The sequence below is a fragment of the Ovis aries genome, chromosome 7, assembly GCF_016772045.2.
Source record: "Ovis aries strain OAR_USU_Benz2616 breed Rambouillet chromosome 7, ARS-UI_Ramb_v3.0, whole genome shotgun sequence".
Taxonomy (NCBI): domain Eukaryota; kingdom Metazoa; phylum Chordata; class Mammalia; order Artiodactyla; family Bovidae; genus Ovis; species Ovis aries.
Window position 1 is genome coordinate 66,155,904 of NC_056060.1, and position 22,302 is coordinate 66,178,205.

General features: G+C 36.0%; 1 protein-coding gene across 17 annotated transcripts in view; it reads left to right on the plus strand.

Annotated features, from left to right (window-relative positions):
* The window catches only part of KTN1 (kinectin 1), a 105,668-nt gene extending 84,191 nt beyond the window's left edge, over positions 1 to 21,477 (plus strand). For 6 of the 17 annotated variants that reach the window (XM_042252558.1, XM_060418078.1, XM_015097084.3 and 3 more), the window contains 10 exons: positions 4,307 to 4,387; positions 5,498 to 5,587; positions 5,708 to 5,800; positions 6,873 to 6,944; positions 7,153 to 7,236; positions 7,402 to 7,485; positions 10,454 to 10,537; positions 12,380 to 12,472; positions 13,302 to 13,422; positions 20,994 to 21,477. In XM_042252558.1, the coding sequence (XP_042108492.1) occupies positions 4,307 to 4,387; positions 5,498 to 5,587; positions 5,708 to 5,800; positions 6,873 to 6,944; positions 7,153 to 7,236; positions 7,402 to 7,485; positions 10,454 to 10,537; positions 12,380 to 12,472; positions 13,302 to 13,422; positions 20,994 to 20,998 (807 nt within the window). In that variant the 3' untranslated portion in view covers positions 20,999 to 21,477. The remainder of the gene's footprint in view (positions 1 to 4,306; positions 4,388 to 5,497; positions 5,588 to 5,707; positions 5,801 to 6,872; positions 6,945 to 7,152; positions 7,237 to 7,401; positions 7,486 to 10,453; positions 10,538 to 12,379; positions 12,473 to 13,301; positions 13,423 to 20,993) is intronic. The other 11 variants (XM_060418076.1, XM_060418081.1, XM_027971883.2 and 8 more) reach the window with 3 other exon arrangements.
* Positions 21,478 to 22,302: the final 825 nt, after the last annotated feature.

Consider the following 22,302-nt stretch of genomic DNA (forward strand, 5'->3'; position numbering starts at 1 on the left):
GGTGTCTTGAGTAGTTAAAATCAGTTAACTTGGTTCCAGATAATTTATGTTGTTTCAATTGCTACTTTATTATAATCTATAAAGTTTATATATGACATTATTTGGGTTATAAACATCATAAATGGGAAAGAAATATTTCTTCATAAGTCAATAGTGGTTGAAAGTGTTAGTCACTCAGTTGTGTCCTACTCTCTGCAACCCTATGGAGTGCAGCCCACCAGGCTCTTCTGTCCATGGAATTCTCCAGACAAGGATATTGGAGTGGGTAGACATTTCTGTCTCCAGGGGATCTTCCCGACTCAGGGGTCAAACACTGGTCTCCTGCATTGTAGGCAGATTCTTCACTGTCTGAGCCACCAGGGAAGACTTAGTAGTGGTTAATAAATCAGTAATATTCTTAATGGCTTTATTAAAAATAGAACTTAATTTTAGGTGATTCCTTCTTAATTTTAGGAGCACTTTATTTTTAAAAGTATTTAATACTAAGAACTAGGCTCTTTTTATTTCAAAACTTAAGATTTTGGTCATCTGTTAACTTTTTAAGCAAGAGTCTTGAAGATGATTCGGAATAACTTGTTTTATTTGAGATTGTATGCGTTTTAAATGGGAGATAAAAGTTTGCTTGATTCAGAGAATATAATGAATATTTTAGGGCAGAGAAAGAAAGCCAGTGAGTGTTCATGTAGTTTTCTAAAATGATAATATAGGTCTTTTTTTCTTTTAATGGAAAATTATACATACAGTCAAAAGTAGAGAGAATAGCATAATGAGCCTGATGTACCTCGTATCTCACCTTAACAATTACCTATATGACATGCATTGATACAGTTTTATTTTGGAGGAAGTCAAACATCAGAGCATTTCATCAGTGAATATTTCTAAATAATAAGGATTCCTTCAAAAAATACTATTATTATATTTTTAAAAAATTTCTTATATCCTATATCTACAATACTTGGATTTCTTCAGTTGTGATACAGTCTATTTTAATGAAATAATAACAATGTATTGTAGTTTGTTTTAGTCAGGATTCAAATAAAGTCAACATGTGACTTTAAGACATCTAAGATGTCTCTTAGATCCTTTTTATTCCACAGGTCCCCTTTTGTCAGCATACCTTCTCTCCCACTTTTTTTTTTTTATGATGTAGTGGTTTCAAGTTCATTTTCCCAGTCTGGATTTAGCTGACTGCATCCCTATAATGTCAGTATGTTCCTCTGTCCTTGTGTATCTCGTAAATGGGTAACCATTGGAGGCCTGATTAGATTCAGACTCAGCACTTCAGGGGTGTGACAGGGTGGAGGTAAGACTATTTCATGAGCAGTGATGTGCACTTCCATTAGGAGGGCCATAAGGCTCAGTGATCAGGTATCTGCCTGCCAGTGCAGGAGATGTGGGTTCGATCCTTGGGTTGGGAAGATTCTCTGGAGAAGGAAGTGGCAACTCACTCTAGTATTCTTGCCTGGAAAATTCTGTTGACAGAGGAGTCTATTGACCATGGGGTCGAAAAAAGTTGAACATGGACATGACTTAGCAGCTAATCAACAACAGTGTTTGCCTGTGCTTCTTTGGCCCTTTGGAGCCTATTTAGTCTACCAAATCTTTTTGACACAGCACTGCTAATCTTTGGTAGCTTCTTTGCTTAGTGGTGTGATAAGATGTTCCTGGATTTATCATATGCATTTCCTGCCCCAAATTTTGAATCAGGATATTTCTCCAAGGAGAGGGTTTTGGGTGCCAGGTGTGATGTAAGTAAACTTAATGACCTGTTCTCTGTGCAGTCTGAGTTTAGCTGCTTGCTCTCTTAGATTTTATCTATGTATATTCTATGTCTAACTTGCAGAAGAAGCAAAAATGCTTCTGTTTTCATTGTAACTGTTGAGGATATATTCAGGTTTGCTCACTTAATAGATAATTGGTTGAACTGATGAAATACCTTGTTCTGGCAATATGGATAAATTGTCAGTTCCAGTGCTGTTTTTTTTTTTTTTTTAAATTTTCAAAGTTATCAGAAGAAATTTATCCAGTATAAAAAGAGCTAGCCAGAAAAAAGAGAATCTAGTAGATACATTATAAACATTGAGACTGTTTAGGAGGAGCTGTTCTTCCTATATTTCATATATTTTTTTCACTTTGTAGCCATAAGTCATTTTTATTTCTGTATTCCTATTCTATATTTCATTAATGAAATAATGAAATTGGGAGATTTGTTTGATAGTATTTTATGAGCCAGAAGAGTTCATGCTTTATATTTCTCTTCTTTAAAGAATGTATAAGATCACCAGAATTAAAAAATTCTTTTTAATGTAACAAATTTTTTCTTAATAGCTATATTACCCACTTACAACCACCAAACCTTTTTTACACTATAAATATTTATGAATCACTATAAGACATGGATGATTATATTTGGTGTCTGTTCATCCACTTGTTAAAAGTTGAATACTTTTCCATGTAGTCTATATTTAAGAAATATATTAAGTTTCTGTCTGCTACTTAGAGTCTAGTGTATAAGTTTTTAGAGATATGATGGATAATAGACTATTTACCTTAAGATAAAGCAATAATTAAATTTAATATTGAATTAATATAGTCAGTAGATATAAAAGGGCTTTTATACATGAAGTAATTTTTATAAACTGTTTTCTATTGCTTTTTTGCTAAGAAAATCAACATAGAAGAGATCTAAACTATATGACCAAGATTGAAGGGAAGTTTATATACTTTTAGTGTCTAAACAATTTTTCAACTGAATTTAATTTATATGGAATCTTAGTATTTGAAGCTAAGTAGGATTTTACATCATCAATCAAATTTATGATTGTGTCAGTCATGTCTGACTCTTTGCGACCCCATAGACTGTAGCCCATCAGGCTCCTCTGTTTATGGAATTTTTCAGGCAAGAATCCTGGAGTGGTTTGCCAGTTCCTCCTCCAGCCCAGGATTTGAACTCACGTCTCCTGCATCTCTTGTATTACAGGAGGATTTGTTACTACTGAGCCACAGGGAAATGTAATTTTTTTTTAAATGAAGAGGCTTTTATGCCTAATATGTACTATGGGATATTGCACTACAGGGTGGTCTCAGCATCCAATTTTCTTTGTTTTTTATTTTTATTTGATGAAATATAGAGAATCCTGATTCAGCCACATAAGTAAAGCTTTTAATTAGAGCAATTAATAGAAATTTCATGTGTGTGTGTTTTTTTAAATCTTGAATTAAACTAAACCAAAGAGCTATCAGTGGGCTTCCCTGATAGCTCAGTTGGTGAAGAATCTGCCTGCAATGCAGGAGACCCCAGTTTGGTTCCTGGGTGGGGAAGATCCGCTGGAGAAGGGATAGGCTACCCACTCCAGTATTAAGGCTTCCCTTGTGGCTCAGCTGGTAAAGAATCTGCTTGCAATACGGGAGACCTGGGTTCAATCCCTGGGTTGGGAAGATCCCCTGGAGAAGGGAAAGGCTACCCACTCCAGTATTCTGGCCTGGAGAATTCCATTGACTGTATAGCGCATGGGGTGGCAAAGAGTCAGACATGACTGAGTGACTTTCACTTTTACTTTCAAAGACCTAAAAGACCTAAGAGGAAATTTGCTTTAAAGTATCTACCAAACACTCTTTATCAGAGTTTAAAGTTTAGACAAGAAGCATAAAAAATATAGAATAATTAATTTTAAAATTTGGAATAATGACTAAAACTATAAGAATGCCTGTGTTTGCCTCAGCTAACCTTACAGTACAAATATAATTTTTGTTGATTTTAAACACATAAATGTTTGTATATTCTTATTTCTCATTATGATGTTTAAAATGTTTCATAATATTTATTTTCAAGTATTTTCATAATGCCTGGAACACCTTCATAGAATCTGAAATCTTCTAACTAGTGTATCTCTGTGAAACTATCTTCTAAAAAAAAAAAGTTTGAAAAATTGCTTAATCTAGGCTTTCTCTGTCTTAAAGATTAAATCTATTAGTCCCAGCACTGGTTAGTGGTAGAGGCTAGTTTGAGCCCAAATCTTACCTGTATGGCCTGAATTTATTTGCAAATATCCTTGGACAGGGTAAATAAATTTAGATTTGATTTTGATGGTAATATAGTACACAGGCATATTTTTAGTGTTTATTTTCAAGACCAGGTCATGTACAACTTACTTAACAACTATAATCTTTTTTGAGATTTCCAAAGGGATTGTGTTTGTCTATGTAGGTTTCTTTTTATAATCTTCCAATTTGGTTATTTACCTTTCTTTTACTTACTTCATTTAGGTATTTTTTAAAATTAGTTATTTGATTTTTTTCTCCACAGAGTTATAGTGAATGGTTGCATGGATTTGAAAAGAAGGCAAAAGAATGTGTGGCTGGAGCTTCAGGTTCAGAGGAGGTTAAGGTTAGTTCAAGAAGTAAAGTATGTATATTTTAAACAAATGTAGAAAAAAAGAATAAATCAGAATTTGTCTTTTAAGTTTGGGAAAGATAATAACTACATTATGAGTAGAATAGTGATCTTTTCAGAAACTATAAGGTGATTTCATTTTGTGTGCATTTTGGTGCAAATGCTATTGTCTTCCTCAAATTTGATATGTGTACAAAGCTGGTGTTTGTCATTTCTTTAGCTCTATTATCTTAGTCATTTATAAAACTGAATATTTATCTCTGATTTTCTTTTTAGTTTGTGTTCAGGAAGTAAAGATCAGTTAATAGGTAGAACCTGACTGGTTTACTAACATATCCTCAAATACACTATTCAGGAGTGTTCAGAGCCTAGATGCATTTTTATGCTTGACTGCTAAAATTTGGGAGATTCATTTTTTTTTGTATCACAAGTGCCATGAATATAACCCTGTGGCATTGTGACTTTATTTCATATGAGGATCTGCTTTGATTTTACTGTCTCACTAAACAGTCACAAACCTATTTATATAAAATTGTATGATTATATTTTGTATTAAAGGTATTCTAGAAGTTTTATCTTTTGTCCACTCCTCCTGGCTTCTCTGGTGGCTCAGAAAAGTGAAGAATCTGCCTGCAATGTAGGAGATCTGGGTTCAGTCACTAGGTTGGGAAGATCCACTGGAGAAGGGAATGGGAACCCACTCCAGTATTCTTGCCTGGAGAATCCCATGGACAGAGGAGCCTGGCAGGCTGCAGTCCTTAGGGTCCCAAAGAGTCGGACACAACTGAGTGACGAAACTTTCTTTCCTGGCATGTGAGATCTTAGTTCCCTGGCCAGGGTTCGAACCTGTGTCCCCTGCATTGGAAGCATGGAGTCTTAACCACTGGACTGCCAGAGAAGTCCCAGACTGGGAGTTTTATTAGGAAAATCAAATGACTTAACAGTGTCATTAAATTTTGCTGCTACTTGAGAAGGTTGAAATGTAGTGATTAATGATAAAACAGAAGCCATTTATCTTAATAAATCAATAAGTACAGAAACAAATTTGAGGCACAAAACTTTCTGGTAAAACTAGAGAATTTTTATTTATATCATTCTTTGCAGGATTTGGAGCACAAGTTGAAAGAAGCTGATGAAATGCACACATTATTACAACTAGAGTGTGAAAAATACAAATCCGTCCTTGCAGAAACAGTAGGAAATGATTTTTAATCTACATCTTAAAATAATTATTAATTTATTACTTAGTGGCTTAAGTAGTTTATTTTTGTAGTAGAACTTGAGTTTTTCAGAACAACTATACTGTGTTCATAGGAAGGAATTTTACAGAAGCTACAGAGAAGTGTGGAGCAAGAAGAGAATAAATGGAAAGTTAAGGTTGATGAATCACAGAAGACTATTAAACAGGTATTTAAAGAAAGCTTAGGGAAAAAAATAAGTAAGAGTTGTGTGAACTGTTGAAAAAAAAACAAAATCCAAACAGACTGGCAGTTCTCAATGTGGAGGTTCTGGATCAGCAGCATCAGTATCACATGGGAACTTGTTAGAAATGTTTTTAGGCCTCACCCATAGCTTACTGAGGGTGAAACTCTCTGGGGCCAACACAGAATTTCAAAGAGCATCCCCCGGCAATGATACAGTGTTTTAAAGAATTTTAAAAACACTGTGTTAAAGAGCTCCTCCCCCACCCCCACCTTCACCGCAATGATACAGAATGTAAAGTGGTGTTGAAGAACCACAGTGCAATAACATAAGGCAAATAATTTGGTGTTCACAATGTTTTAAAACACTAATTTGTGACTCATGATATAGTATTTAAGAAAAAGTAAGTCCTTTTTCTGTTCATGGGACCTGAATGTTGTTAATGCAGTCTTAGTTTTTCTTCTATTTATAGTTTTCCATCTATATCCATCAGGGAAGTGGTTTCAGAATCTTCAAAGATGCCCAAATCTAGTATCTTGAATGCTCATATAAAATGGATAGTAGTACTTGGGTGTGGTAAAGAGTGCCATCTCTTGCTCGCTTGTTTTCCTGGGCCAGCCTGTGCAGAATCTAGGATTGTTGATGGTATTCTGTAATAATACATTTGGGGATTGATGAAGCTGATTATCAGTTAATTGTTAAAAAATTAAGCACTTTAGCTGGACCTCATATAATGTCATACAAATGAGGTAGGTTTTGATCACAGTTTAAATCAAGTTATATGTGACACTCTCATTTTTAAGGGCTTTTAAAATTAAGTTATGGCTTTAAATGAGATACATTAAAAAAAAAACAAACCTATGGGGACATGGTTTTTGAGGGAGTAGTCTACTGTTTTCTCCCTTTGCCCGGCAAAGAAATAAAGTCACTCTTTCTCCTCCAAAAAAACAAAAAACACCTCTGAAGTATCTAATTGATTAAAATTCTACAAGATAGAAAAGCCTTTGTATCATTCATTGGTGGTTTGACTTGGTCCTATAATTATTTCACATTTCAGATGCAGTTGTCATTCACATCTTTGGAGCAAGAGCTAGATCAGTTAAGAAGAGAAAATAAAGATACTGAAAATGTATGTTATCTCATTGATTGATTTGTAACCTATGGCCTCATTTTTAGCATTAAGGGTTCTGTTACAGGCTGTGTTTTATCTAATGATGTGGTTGTTGTACCTTTATTGAGATGGTATAGTTTTGGATTCAGTAAGTGTTGTAACTTTTCATTGTAGGGAAGTATCTTAAATACGTTTCTTAACTTTTCCTTCTTTGTTGCATTGCTAGCTGAGAAGAGAACGAGAGCATTTGGAAATGGAACTAGAGAAAGCAGAAATGGAACGATCTACCTATGTTACAGAAGTCAGAGAGGTACTTACAATAGAATTTTTTCAATCTTGCTTCTCAGGTGAAGTTAAATTTATAACAGAATGATAAACTATCTCAGTGTAAGTTGTTTGTGGCAGAGCTTCCAAGTAGCAAACAAACATGGGATATCATAAGGAGATCAATCTTAAACTCTAAACTTCATTGCAGCTGAAAGATCTGTTGACTGAATTGCAGAAAAAACTTGATGATTCATATTCTGAAGCAGTAAGACAGAATGAAGAGCTAAATTTGGTAAGAAGCTTGTTCTCCACTGTGTATCAAGTAGGCTCTGAAAACACTTGTGTTGACATGTGGAGAAGCCATCCAAACCTTTCTCCTTGCTAACACCCTTAGCTTGGCATTTTTAAAGTTTAAGATAATCTTCATATTCTGATGATTCAAGATGGTCTGTCTTTTCTTGATTCCTAAGATGATCCTTCTTTTCTTAGCTCCTAACAATGGCATGTATGGCTTGCAACTCTTTTTCAAAAAAGTTTTCTGTGTTTTATAAAACCAAATTTCTTCAACAGCATTATTTTCAGTGAATGAAGATATTAAACAAACAGTGTAAAGACTGGCTGCGTTGTAAAGTTTCTCAGAGTTACCATAGTTAACTGGGCCTCTTATATTCTAACGTGGAAGGAGATTATTGAAGGTGGAAGATACATACTCTTCTTTCAAGGGCAGTGATCCAAATCTAGCTTCTTATTTTAACTGGCATTTCTGTTCATTATATAGCTTCTTATTTTAACTGGCATTACTATACATTATATATAAGACAAAGCTTATGGAATTCTTTACCATCATCATATCATTCAGAGCATAATAATTTTAAAACTACAGTCTCAGAGTTAGCTAAATGTTGTATAAAGACATAGAGTATACTGTACTCCCATTCTTAAATTTTCTGGAAATTTACACTGATTGACAGGCTTATTTGTTACATAAACATGACTATCTTATTGTATGTTTCAAACAAAGGTCATTATGTCTGTGACTTTTAAAAATTAAAAATGTTACTAGATTTTTAAAAAGTACCTGAATGAACTCTAGTACAATCGCAATAAGCTGATTATCTCCTTACTATAAGTTGGTGCTGCCAAATTTGGAATTTTCTTTTTAGTATTGCTGTATACCAAAGAAAACTTCTTAACTCATTCATGTTAAGCGGTGTTACAGCAGTGATCCATGGGAATCAATTTTCAGAGTAGGGCTGTCAGTGAAATGTACACATCAAGTCCCCACCGTGACCCCCTGTCCATACACACACCCCTTTCTAGTTTTAAAATAAAATTTACCTTCATTTTACCTGAATTGAATCATTTCCACTGCAATGTAAGATTAATTTTAGGTACACTTGCTATATATTGCGCAGATTGGTACTGTGGTATGCTACAGCTTTATCCTATAATGTGGTTTAAAAAAATCCATTTCTAACTACAGTTGTTGGAGATTTTATGTTTAACTTTGGTGCTTGGTGGCTGACTCCAATAGTAGCTTCAAACCCAAGGATTATGTTGAGTCTCCATTTAGCCTGGTGCTTTCTTTGTATATTTTGACCCTTCTGTCAAAAGGTCATTTTGAACGGTATTAGAATTTTTTTTTTGCCTTGAGTTTGCAGTCTTCATTTTAATCTTTCTGTTTGTTTTTTGCTCAGGGTAACTTCCACATTTTAAGATATATTAAAGTAATTTTGTTTTTGCTTATATATTGTATGATCCTGGGCCAAAGGCATAACCTCTCTGATGTATGAAATCAGAGTTAAATAAAGGAGTGAAACTGAAGCATTTTGAATAGAGTTTGCAAAATCAATTTGCAAATGGCATGTCGTGCATGCACTGATTCTTTCTACATGTTTGAAATGCCAGTGTCTTATATTTTCCCCTATGGGGTTTCCAGAACTGTTTGGAATGCTTTGCTTATGGGTAAGAGGCATAATCAATTAATTTGATGAGTTTAATTTAAAAAGTTATTTTTTGTCAGTCCATTTCCTTCATTCATAATTATTCAGAATAGTTACCGAGAGAAGAGGCAGTATGTATTGATGCTGGAGTTTAATACAGCTTTATAACTCTTTCAACAAGTTGGTTGAGATGTATATGTTAAGATGTTTCTTGTTGGTATAGTTAAGTCATTGTGGTCTTGCACTCATCTCTCTAGTGACATCTTAAAGGATGAACAACATTTAAATTTTTGAAGATTTCATTTTACTGTATTTTTGAAGGTTTCATTTTCTGTTCAGTGTTTTTAAAACTATTACATAATTCTTAACTATATAGGTTAAGAAAACCTTTAAACGATTAGTAAACTTTATTACTTGCCTTTTAATTTGAAATAAATGTGAATGAAAATGCTTTATGAATAGTGAATAATACTTAAAATAGCTGTGACAAACCTAGACAGTGTATTAAAAACCAAAGACATCACTTTTCTAACAAAGGTCCAGATAGAGCTATGGTTTTTCCAGTAGTCATATATAGATGTGAGAATTGGACCATAAAGAAGGCTGAGCACGCTAAGAATTGATGCTTTTGAATTGTGGTGTTGGAGAAGACTCTTGAGAGTCCCTTGGACTGCAGGGAGAGCAAACCAGTCAATTCTAAAGGAAATCAGTCCTGAATATTCATTGGAAGGAGTGATGTTGAAGCCGAAGCTCCAGTACTTTGGCCATTTGATGTGAAGAGCCGACTTATTGGAAAAGACCCTGGTGCTGGGAAAGATGGAGGGCAGAAGGATAAGGGGCCGACAGAGAATGAAATGGTTGGATGGCATCATTCACTCAATGGACATGAGTTTGAGCAAGCTGTTGCTCAAACAGCTTGATTCACTTTCTCCCAGAGCTAGTGAAGGGGATAGTGAAGGACAGGAGAGCCTGGTGTGCTGCAGTCCATGGGGTCCCAAAGACTTGGACACGACTTAAGTGACTGAATAACAGTACTTAAAATAGTAATACTCTACTGTAATTTTATGGTTTTGCTTTTATATTTGCAGTTTTCTAAACTCTAGTTTGTTTCTGTAGCTTTTCTTAAGTTTAGCTTTACAGATTGGAATCTCCACTGCTTACAGCTTTTCTATACATCTGGTGCAGCATATTGGCTAATCCACTGTGCATAATAACTGTTAGTGATCCCATTCTTTCTCATTCGTTCTTCAGTCCTAGGGATCTCAGCATAATCAAAGAAGGATGTGAATTAATTGTGGTGTTCCTTTATTTTTACAGTTAAAGAAACAGTTAAATGAAACACATGCAAAACTTAGAACTGAACAAAGTGAAAGGCAGAAAGTAGCTGGTGACTTGCATAAGGTGAGACCCTGCTTGTCCTGGAGATGCCGTATCATTATAATGTGTTGTACTGTGAGTCTTAAGCTGACATACTGCTAACTTTGATTTATTCTTTTGCATCATCCCATTAATTTGTTCTTAAATTTAAGCTGTTTGCTACATAGTTACATATTTGGAACTAGACTTTTTGGCTTGTTTTTCCATTTTTCTTAATTCACTTCTTTTCATCATATTTATATAATTAATTACTTTGTATACAGATTACATTTTGAATTCAATTGATATTACTCTTAAAAAATTTGGTTACATTTATATGTTTTTTATTGGGATTTGCTTATATAGTCATTTACAAAGTATATTTCTTTGGATCTTCATGCTTCCCTGGTGGTTCAAATGGTAAAGAATCCGCTTGCAATGCGGGAGACCTGTGTTTGAATCCTGGGTTGGGAAGATCCCCTGGAGAAGGGAATGGCTACCTACTCCAGTATTCTTGCCTGGAGAATTCTATGGGCAGAGGAGCCTAGCAGACTACAGTCCATGGGGTCGCAAGGAGTCGGACATGACTGAGCGACTTTCACCTCATCTCATCTCACCTCATGTATCTAAAAGAAGTGTAGACCTCTGCTGTTTCAGAAATTTATTCCTTTATTTCTTTGTAAAAGTATGTTTCTCTTAATCTCATGTAGATGGGTGATCTTTAGGATTACGTTTTTTATTCTTTGCATTAGTTTGACAAGTTATTTGTAATGCTGTTGAGATTTTTAATAGTGTAATTTGTATATGCTTTTATCAGAGCTGCTTTCGAGCTATGATTGTGTTTATAGGAGATATAGTCAGCAAAACAAATATGTCACTTTCTGAAAGATTGAAGGGAAAATTTCTGTTGGTTCTATATGATTATAGCTTATAATTATTATGCAAAAGTCTAGGACTCTAGAGTTGGTTCATGTTTCTTTGATGTTGTGGCCAGTAGAGAAAATGTGAACTTAAAAAATTTTGGAGCTCTGACTTAGATGTATATAATACATTGTCAAGACTGAGCAATCTAATTTACTTTGATACTTGATTTTAGTGTTCGACATTGGACAAACTAATAAAACATGCAGCTTTAGCCTAACAATTTATTTTCTCAGAAGGTGCTTTAAAGATATTAAACAGGTGCTCAAAGATATGGATATGCCATGTTGTTTGGCATAAAATGGCAACAATAGTTGATAGTGAACTGCCCCATATCTATATAATAGAAATATTGTGTAACTCGTGATTGGAAATGCATGTAAATATTTATTGACATGTAAAAAGATAACAAAATTTTTCATGAAGTAATGTGTATGTTAAAAGCCCACTTACAGAACATTTTGTACCAATCTTCCATTAGGACGTATACGTGCTGATGAGGGATTCACACCAGGAATCAATAAACTCAAAAGTTTTAGGATTTACTGCCCACCTATAGTTTCTTTCACATGCTCTTTGTCTAACATGACTCTAAAAATGTAAAAACCATTCTTAGCTTGTAAACTGTACAAAGACAGAGTTTGGCTAGATTTGGCCAGCCTCTGATCTAGACTAATATCACTAATATGATCTTGATCTAACCTAGATACCACTGAGGTTATTTCTGCTTTTAATTTCTTTATACATCTTCTTCATTGTTTGTGAGCATGTGTTTTTATAATCTGGTAGGGGAGACAGCTATTTGATTTTGGAGAAAAAACTTGAACAGGTTGACTTTTATGTTGTATTGTGAGAAGAGCTTTAGTTTTATACAAAATATCTAAGGAAATCACTCATTTTTTCATATATATATATAGTTATCTATCACTTGTAGTATTGATACGCTCTATATTGCTTTCCTTACAGGCTCAACAGTCACTAGATCTTATCCAGTCAAAAATAGTAAAAGCTGCTGGAGACACTACTGTTATTGAGAATAGTGATGTTTCCCAAGAAACGGTATGCATTTTCTTTAGCTCCAGATCTCTGGGCTAGTTACTTTATAAATTATGTGAAGAATGAAAAATGTACAAGATCCATCTCTGACTGAAAAAATGCCTTTGTAATGTGCTTCCATCAATTTTGCTGCATTCTTAACTCAAGGTCATCTTTTCTTTGGGGTATCTGATCTGAAAGTCTGTTTTTATTAATGTTTGTTTTCACTGTAAAGCTTGGTGAGATATTACGTTAATGTTTAGGTTTGAGTTGGGAGGTATTACGGTATACTACTGAAGACGGTAGACTCTGCGTCTTGCACTTGAATCCTGATTCTGTTGACTTAGGGGGAACTCTTTAGCCTCTCTGGGCTTTAGTTGCTCCATAAAAGGTAATGATAATAGTACGTATTTTGTAGGATTGTTGAAGGGAATAAATGAGTTACTATATAAAACACTCAGAATAGTGGGTAACCTAACAGTGCCTCAAATTTTGTAAGAGCTCAATATATGTTTGTTATTTTTCTGTTGTGTGTATTCTCCTTTGGCTCTTTGTACATTTTTTTATGAAAGCAGAAAAAGGTTTTTGTCTGATATTCATAGATTCTTTATTTTTCCCGTTGTAGCCTAGTGACAACATTTATATAACATTAAGCTTTCTTAGGTGCAGACTAACCTGCACTGCTAGGTAGCAAATACTATTGCTCTATGTGGTTTTTATTGTCAATTTTCATGTCATCTTTCAGATTTTTTTATATCTGTGTGTAAAACAACAAAAAAAAATTTTCTGTTTTTGGTTGCAAATGCCTTTTCCTTATGCTTAGGGTTTTTCATCTCTTTAATCTTTTTCTTAGGAGTCTTCTGAGAAGGAGACAATGTCTGTAAGTCTAAATCAGACTGTAACACAGTTACAACAGTTGCTTCAGGCAGTAAACCAACAGCTCACAAAGGAGAAAGAACACTATCAGGTATTAGGTAAGAATAACCGAAGAATTGCTGTCTGTCCGTGGATAATTGACATAGTGTGTGTGAATGTATAATACAGTGTGTATTTACCATAAATATAGAAACTCTTGTTACCATAGTGGAGATTTTTGCTTTGTATCTCTCTCAAAACCTCCAAATGACAACTTTAGCTTTCTTGGAGTTTTGTTTCCATCTTGTGCATACTTTGATCTTGTAGTTTAGAGAAGAAAATACATACCTTTTTTTAAAAAATGCATACCTTTTTTTTTAAGTATATATGTTTCATGATTATAGCATTATACTTGTATACATTGCAAGGTCATAACCACCACAAGACTAGTTACCATCTGTCACCGTACAGTTGACCTCATTTTTCACTTTTGCCCACCCTCCAACTCGCTTCCCTTCTGGTAGCCACTAAGCTGTTCTGTTTTGTGAGTTTTTGTTGTGTCTTATTTTGCCTGTTTTTTTTTTTTTTTCTTTAGATTCTATATACTAGTGAAATCATGTTATTTGTCTTTCTCTAACTTAGTTTATTTAGCATAATACTTCCAAGTTCTAACCATGTTGTTGCAAATGGCAGTATTTCCTTCTTTTTTTATGGCTGAGTAGTAATTCATTGTGTGTGTGTGTGTGTGTGTGTGTGTTTACCTTCTCTATCCATTCATTCATTAGTGGACACTTAGGTTGTTTCTATAATCTTGGCTATTGTGAATAATGCTGCAATGAACAGAGCCGTGTATATACCCTTTTGAATTAATATTTTCATATAGAAATACTTTTCTTCTTTGACCTTTCACATAAGATGCTGAACTGAAAAATTGTCATCACAATTTACATTGGAAGCTGGATTTTATTTAAGGTTGCTTATGGGTAATCAAAGAAATACATTTTTTAATTCTTGAAGTGAGAGTCTTAGCTGAAGATAAATAAACCATCATTAGCCAGACTATGTTATGAAATTTTTTGCCCATATGACCTGAGAATGCGTGTTGATGAATTCATTGTTGGTTCCTGGGTTTTACCTGTTTTAAGAATGACTTAAGTCACAATGCCTTTGGTAATTAAGATGTTCTGGTATGCACTGAATACTTTAGGTATTCTTCTTTTGAAGCTGTTTGTTCTATAATAAGCATGCTGTCCTGGAGATCAGTGGAGTGGCCTGTGCAATGCCACGGGGCAACTTACACTGAATTCTCCCTTTCAGCACTCAAACTCTTAGCTTATGCAAAGTCCTCAGGATAGGTTAGTGAAAGTCGCTCAGTCATGTCCAAATCTTTGTGATCCCATGAACTATATAATCCATGGAATTCTGCAAGCCAGAATACCATTTTGTAACTGTTCCTTTCTCCAGGGAATCTTCCCAACCCAGGGATCAAACCCAGGTCTTCTGCATTGCAGGCGGATTCTTTACCAACTGAGCCCCCAGGGAAGCCCCAGGATAGGTTGGGTGCCCTGAAAAAGTTGGGAGGGACCTCCGTCTTGATTCCAGGGGCATTCTATCTCACTTGTAGATTGATTGTCCTCTTGCCTGCCTTAGTACATACTCTTCTTTAAACTGCTATTTCAGGTCAGTTACCGCTAAGGAGACTTTGCACGTAAACTCAATTCATTCTTCTAACTTGTCAACAACAAGAATTATATCTCAGTCTTTTATCCTTGGTAAGCTGACTTCTCAGTTGCGTAGAGTTAAACTTCTACCGCTTTACCACCCTCCCCTAACTGAGAAAATAACCTTGCTTCCTATGTCCCAGGGCAGCTTTCCTTCCCACATCTTCAGTCCTGTTTTCTTCTCCACGTACTGCTTCTGTTTAGTCTTGAAAACATGCTCAAATATCTTATTTTAACTTTATGCCTCAGGATACCATCCTAGGTTTTTTTTTTTTTTTTAATTTCACTGCTTAAAAATTTTTAAAAGAAGTAACTATCCTCACAGTATCTACTTCTTTACTTGCTACTCTCTGCTCTGGAGAAAGGCTTCTTTTTCTGCTGTTCCAGGAACTGGATGAAATGACCTGTCATTCTATGTCATTGCCTAATTGCTGGAGCTGATACAGGATTTTCTTTTGCATACAAGATACTGCAAATAGTTATGAATTCTAAATATGGTGAGGTCAGTCCATAGAAGGGTTTCATTTCTGAGAACCTGCAAAATTATAAGCTGTCCTGTTACCCTTTTCCTTTAAGCCTTGTCAATAATATCTCACTAGCATCTCAAAAGTATTCTCTAGTTATTATCTTCTTTGTTTTTTTCTCAGACATGTGGTCTGAACCATTTTGGCTTGCCTGCCTGTTTCCATTTTGGTCTTAATCATACAAAATTTGATCCTTACACTGATCATCAATAATAACACTTTTATTTTTCAGATTTTTTTCTTTCTGGTTTATAAAATTACAGTGTGGAATTTGTTAAAAGAAATACATATACCCTGGCAACACAACTGAAACTGAACTGTTGTTTAGCAGGAAGCTTATCTAAGTGATAACTCAGCATTCTTTTGTCAGCTGGTGAACATAAGTCCACTTTTGGCAAGTGAAAGGCCGGTTGAGTGATCAGTAGTGTATCATGCAGGTTAGATGGATTATATGAATTTAGAGGTCCACTAGCACTTGAGAACTCTCCTTGCATAGGTTCTATCCAGCATTGACAATGATTACCCCTCTGTAGGGATCCCTTGGTTCCCACAGCTCTTCTTTATGCCTTTTAAATGTTTGTGTTAGCCCTAGTTTTTTAACTTCAGCCATCATTTTTGCTCAATGTATACTCCCTCTTGTTAACTCTTTTAAAACTATCAATACTACCGGATGATTAAATTAGAAATACAAATTTCTTAATCATCAGAACTTATAGGTTAATGTCTGATGTCAAGAATCTTCTCTTTTTTCCCCCCTATTTTATTTAGGTATAGTTTATTACTTTTTTAAACATTGCGGTACAGTTAATTTACAATCTTGTTTTAATTTATGGTATACAGCACGTGCGCGCGCGCGCGCACACACACACACACATTTTAATATCTTTTCCATTAAATTCAGTTCAGTCACTCAATCGTGTCCAACTCTTTAAGACCCCATGAACCATAGCATGCCAGGCCTCCCTGTCCATCACCAACTCCCAGAGTCTACCCAAACCCATGTCCACTGAGTTGGTGATGCCATCCAACCATCTCATCCTCTGTCGTCCCCTTCTCCTCCTGCCCCCAATCTTTCCCAGCATCAGGGTCTTTTCCAGTGAGTCAACTCTTTGCATCAGGTGGCCAAAGTATTGGAGTTTCAGCTTCAACATCAGTCCTTCCAGTGAAACCCAGGACTGATCTCCTTTAGGATGGACTGGTTGGATCTTCTTGCAGTCCAAGGTGCTCTTAAGAGTCTTCTCCAACACCACAGTTGGAGAAAAAGCATCAATTCTTCCGCGCTCAGCTTTCTTTATGGTCCAACTCTCACATCCATAATGACTACTGGAAAAACCATAGCCTTGACTAGACGGACCTTTGTTGGCAAAGTAATGTCTCTGCATTGTCATATGCTATCTAGGTTGGTCATAACTTTCCTTCCAAGGAGTAAACGTCTTTTAATTTCATGGCTGCAGTCATCATCTGCAGTGATTTTGGAGCCCAAAGAAATAAAGTCAGCCACTGTTCCCACTGTTTCCCCATCTATTTGCCATGAAGTTCTTGCCTGGGAAATGGACAGAGGAGCCTGGTGGGCTATAGTCTGTTGCGTTGCAGAGTCGGACATAACTTAGCAACTAAACAACAGCAATAACATGTTGACTCTTTAGTTTTTTGAAGAACCTCCGTACTGTTTTCCGTATCAGCTGAACCAATTTACATTCCCACCAGGAATCTTACTTCTTCTTAGTATGTATTTCAAGTACATATGAATTGTTTAAGGTAGTGCTGTACATTTTCAGTATGGGAAAAGCTGTTTTTAAAAGGCAAAAATGAGAGAAATAATATATAGTAATTTAGTTTTCTAAATCCTAATACACAGAACTTAGCATTTCTGTGAATTGTAGGGGTAGGTATATTTATCTTGTATCCTTAATTTGGAAAACATTAACCTTTCTTTTCTCTTGGAGATCTGCCTACTCATCTCCTACTCTTCTCTCCCCGCCCCACCACCTCTCCAAAAAGAAGGCTACCATTCCCCCATGCCTTTTAAAAAGATATGTATATTTATTTAATTACTGTGTTGGGTCTCAGTTGCAGACCTCTGACTTCTGTCTAATTGCGGACATGGGCTTAGCTGCTCTGCAGCATGTGGGATCTTAGTTCCCAGACCAGGGATTGAACCTGTGTCCCCTGAAGTAGAAGGCGAATTCTATAAGGGTATCAGTCCCATTCATGAGTGGACTCTCCTAAAGGCCCCATTTCCAAATACCATTACCATGGGGGTTAGATTCTTAGCATAGGAATTTTGAGGGAGAGGGAGACAAATATTGAGACCAAAACACCCAGGATCCCTTACCTGGAACCTGTTTGTGGAATTGTGGAAGAAGGATGATGGTTTTAAGAGCTAACACTTTGTAAGTGTTCCTCTGAGAATGAACATGCTTCTAACGTGTGGTCATTCATTTAAATATTCACAGCAACCCAGTGCAGTAGATAGGTTCAGTTCAGTTCAATTCAGTCGCTCAGTTGTGTCCAACTCTTTGCGACCCCGTGAACCGCAGCACGCCAGGCCTCCCTGTCCATCACCAACTCCCGGAGTTCACTCAGACTCACATCCATCGAGTCGGTGATGCCATCTAACCATCTCATCCTCCGTCGTCCCCTTCTCCTCCTGCCCCTAATCCCTCCCAGCATCAGAGTCTTTTCCAATGAGTCAACTCTTTGCATGAGGTGGCCAAAATACTGTAGTTTCAGCTTTAGTATCATTCCTTCCAAAGAACACCCAGGTAGGGATTGTTAATAATAATCCCTTATTATATTATAATTCCCATTTTACAAGAGAGCCAAACAGGTTCTGTAAATTGCTCAAAGTTACATAGCTAGAACTAGTTGAGCTAGGATTTAAATCAAGGTGGTCTGAGCCGAGGCCCTGTGCTCTTAATCAGTACTTTTCTCTTCCCTACTTCAAGCACTGTGTATTCTGATCCTTGTTGTCATTGCTTTCTTTTCTCCTCATTCTATCTAACCCTCTCTTGCCAGCCTCTTTTAGTTTCTTCCTTCAGTCCTGGCTTTTTCCTGAGGTTGAAACTTAGTTTGTCACTAGTGAATTGGAGAGACTTTTAAGGTATCCAGGAAAAAGGTGAAATTTTGTTTATGTGTTTGTTATATATGTGCCCTCCTTACTCCCTTTAACAAATAGATTTATAAATGATAAAATTGTCTTTTGTTTCTGAAAGAAAAAAGTTCTTTTTTGGTATATTGAAGTATGAGAGTTAATGTTTCAGATAAAGACTTAGCTTCCATTTCTGTACTTTACACGTGATTGTCACGTGGATCTTCATTTTCTGTAATGTGTTTACACAGCATTTCTTAGTTTAATGTATACCAGTGGCCTACGTAGACTTTCTGATCGGCTGTTAATCTTGCTTCAATTATAGTATGTGATAGCCAGTGATTACTTTTAACTTTCTGATTGCTTCTTTTCACCTCAACTTTTTGAAAAATTTCATGCATAGTGAAAAGTTGAAAGAATATATAACACTCAGTCACCCTTCAACTGCTTCATCTTTTTATTTTTGTATACATATTTTGTTGCTGTTAAACCATTAGAAAGTAACTTTCAGATAACATGATCTTTTATCCCTAAGCACTTAAGTATGCATGTCAAGAACAAAGATATTCTCTTATAAATCTGCAGTATCACTGTCCATCCAAAATCACAAAAACAGCAATTCTTTATCACCCCTTTTTTAAGCGCATATTCAGGTGTCTCTACTTATACCTGAAATATCTTTTTAGTTCAGTTCAGTCGCTCAGTCGTGTCTGACTCTTTGCAACCCCATCAATCGCAGCACGCCAGGCCTCCCTGTCCATTACCAACTCCCGGAGTTCACTCAGACTTACTCACGTCCATCGAGTCCGTGATGCCATCCAGCCATCTCATCCTCTCTCGTCTGCTTCTCCTCCTGCCCCCAATCGCTCCCAGCACCAGAGTCTTTTCCAATGAGTCAACTCTTCGCATGAGGTGGCCAAAGTACTGGAGTTTCAGCTTTAGCATCATTCCTTCCTAAGAAATCCCAGGGCTGATCTCCTTCAGAATGGACTAGTTGGATCTCCTTGCAGTCCAAGGGCCTCTCAAGAGTCTTCTCCAACACCACAGTTCAAAAGCATCAATTCTTCAGCACTCAGCCTTCTTCACAGTCCAACTCTCACATCCATACATGACCACAGGAAAAACCATAGCCTTGACTAGATGGACCTTAGTCAGCAAAGTAATGTCTCTGCTTTTGAATATGCCATCTAGGTTGGTCATAACTTTTCTTCCAAGGAGTAAGTGTCTTTTAATTTCATGGCTGCAATCGCCATCTGCAGTGATTTTGGATCCCCCCAAAATAAAGTCTGACACTGTTTCCACTGTTTCCCCATCTATTTCCCATGAAGTGATGGGACCAGATGCCATGATGTTCGTTTTCTGAATGTTGAGCTTTAAGCCAACTTTTTCACTCTCCACTTTCACTTTCATCAAGAAGATTTTTAGTTCTTCTTCACTTTCTGGAATAAGGGTGGTGTCATCTGCATATCTGAGGTTATTGATATTTCTCCCGTCATCTTGATTCCAGCTTGTGCTTCTTCCAGCCCAGTGTTTTTCATGATCTTTTTAGTTACTTTTTTCCAAACCAGGATCCAGTCAAACTTCTCATGTTGCACCTTTTAGTTTTTTTAATGCCTTTGAAGTTTAATTTCTTTGGTCATTTTATCTGACTTGGAAAGCTTCAAAAGGCCTTAGAAAAATCTCTAAAACTTAAATTATTTATTCGTGGGTAGAGAGTTCTAAATTTCAGTCTCTTTTCAGTGCTGTTAATTCATCTTATTAGCTTTATGGTCTCTTGAGTGGAGCAGTAATACAAATGGATTCCCAATGTTGTGTACTTCAGTGTTTTCTAAATAGAGTTCAAAATCCCTACGTTATTCTCAGTTTGGTCTGAGGTTTTGGCTCACATAGGGATTTCTTTGGAAGGAATGATGCTAAAGCTGAAACTCCCGTACTTTGGCCACCTCATGCGAAGAGTTGACTCATTGGAAAAGACTCTGATGCTGGGAGGGATTGGGGGCAGAAGAAGGGGACGACCGAGGATGAGATGGCTGGATGGCATCACTCTGAGTGAACTCTGGGATTTGGTGATGGACAGGGAGGCCTGGCGTGCTGCGATTCATGGGGTCACAAAGAGTCGGACACGACTGAGCGACTGAACTGAACTGATTTTAAGATCCATCTGAAAACTTCTTCTGAATCCTGAGATTTTTCTCTTATTTTTGATTGCCATTAGTATTGATTGTTCTGATTTTAGTTGAAAGGGCCATGCTAGATCAAATGGAATATATACCTTTGGTGTTTGACAGATGTCTTCTGATTATCTTTTGTTTCTTTGTTTTAAAATGAATTTGTTTCTTTCTGATCTTTTGCAGAGTGAAGTAATTGGGAAGCTGTTCATTCAAGGATAACAGAAGGCATTGTATTATATTTTGCCAAATTAAAGCCTTATTTATGTTTTCACCCTTTCTACTTTGTCAGAAACACTGAACAGAGTTTTGTCTTTTCTAATCCTTGTTAGACTACTGATTTAAAGAGAGAAAAAAGCCAACTCTGTAGACACCTTCAGAGTTTAGTTTTATAATAAAAACTGTTTGAATAATTAGACCTTTACATTCCTGAAGATAAAAATAAACATGTAATCTTTTACCTTATTTTGCTCAATAAAATTGTTCAGAAGATCAAAAGTGGTAAAGACAATGTAAAATTTAACATTTTAATACTGATGTTGTACACTGTTTTACTTAACATTTTGGGGAGTAACTGCCTCTGACTTCAACTCAAGAAAACACTCTTTGTTGCTAATGTAATCGGTTTTTGTAATGGCGTCAGCAAATAAAGGGATGCTTATTATTCAAATGTGTTCTGATTTTCATTGAGCTTTAACACATTTCATTAGCACTTCAGAGCAACATAATTTAGAGCACAGTCATTAATCGCAACTTCAGGCAAGGTAGGTTTGTTGCGTGTGTGCCTTCTCAGCTGGAGCTCTGGGTCTTCTCTGTGGTTTTATGCCATGTAAACTGTGTCCTGAAGTTCTGTGGCTTATAGAAAGGATGGTGGCAAGTGTATAAGCTTTCAAGTTATCCACCCTCACTTTAGGTAGAAGAGCTCTACTCTATTTTTATTACTATTGTTATTTTAAGTAATAATTAACTTTTTAGTTTCCTTCTTATCAGGTACTGTTACGCAGACTACACATGTTACTGTTTTTGTTTTGGACTAGTTGATACTATGTTTTATCTTTTGTTTTCCTTTTTAATAATTAGGTGAACTCATGTACACCTGTGGCTGATTCATGTCAATGTATGGCAAAACCAATACAGTATTGTAAAGCAAAATAAAGTAAAAAAAAATAATAATTAGGTGAAAACACTGAGCGTTTAGATGCTAACTAAGCACTGGCAAATGACTTATGCCATTGAGTATTAAAGAAGCTGCTAAAAAAAAAAAAAAGAAGCTGCTGACCATATGGTGACCTCCTTGCTGGTTCAGCTGTGCTTCTAGCATGGAGCCTTTCCATTTTGTTTTCTTTCTGGTGAAGCTCTCTTCTCTTGGATATCAGTCTTTGCTTGTTCCTTCACCATCATGAAATCTGCTTAAATGTCACATTTTTCATCAGATCTTCACCATCTAGTATGCCCCCCTACCATATCCCACTGCCTGTTTTGGTCTATAACATTA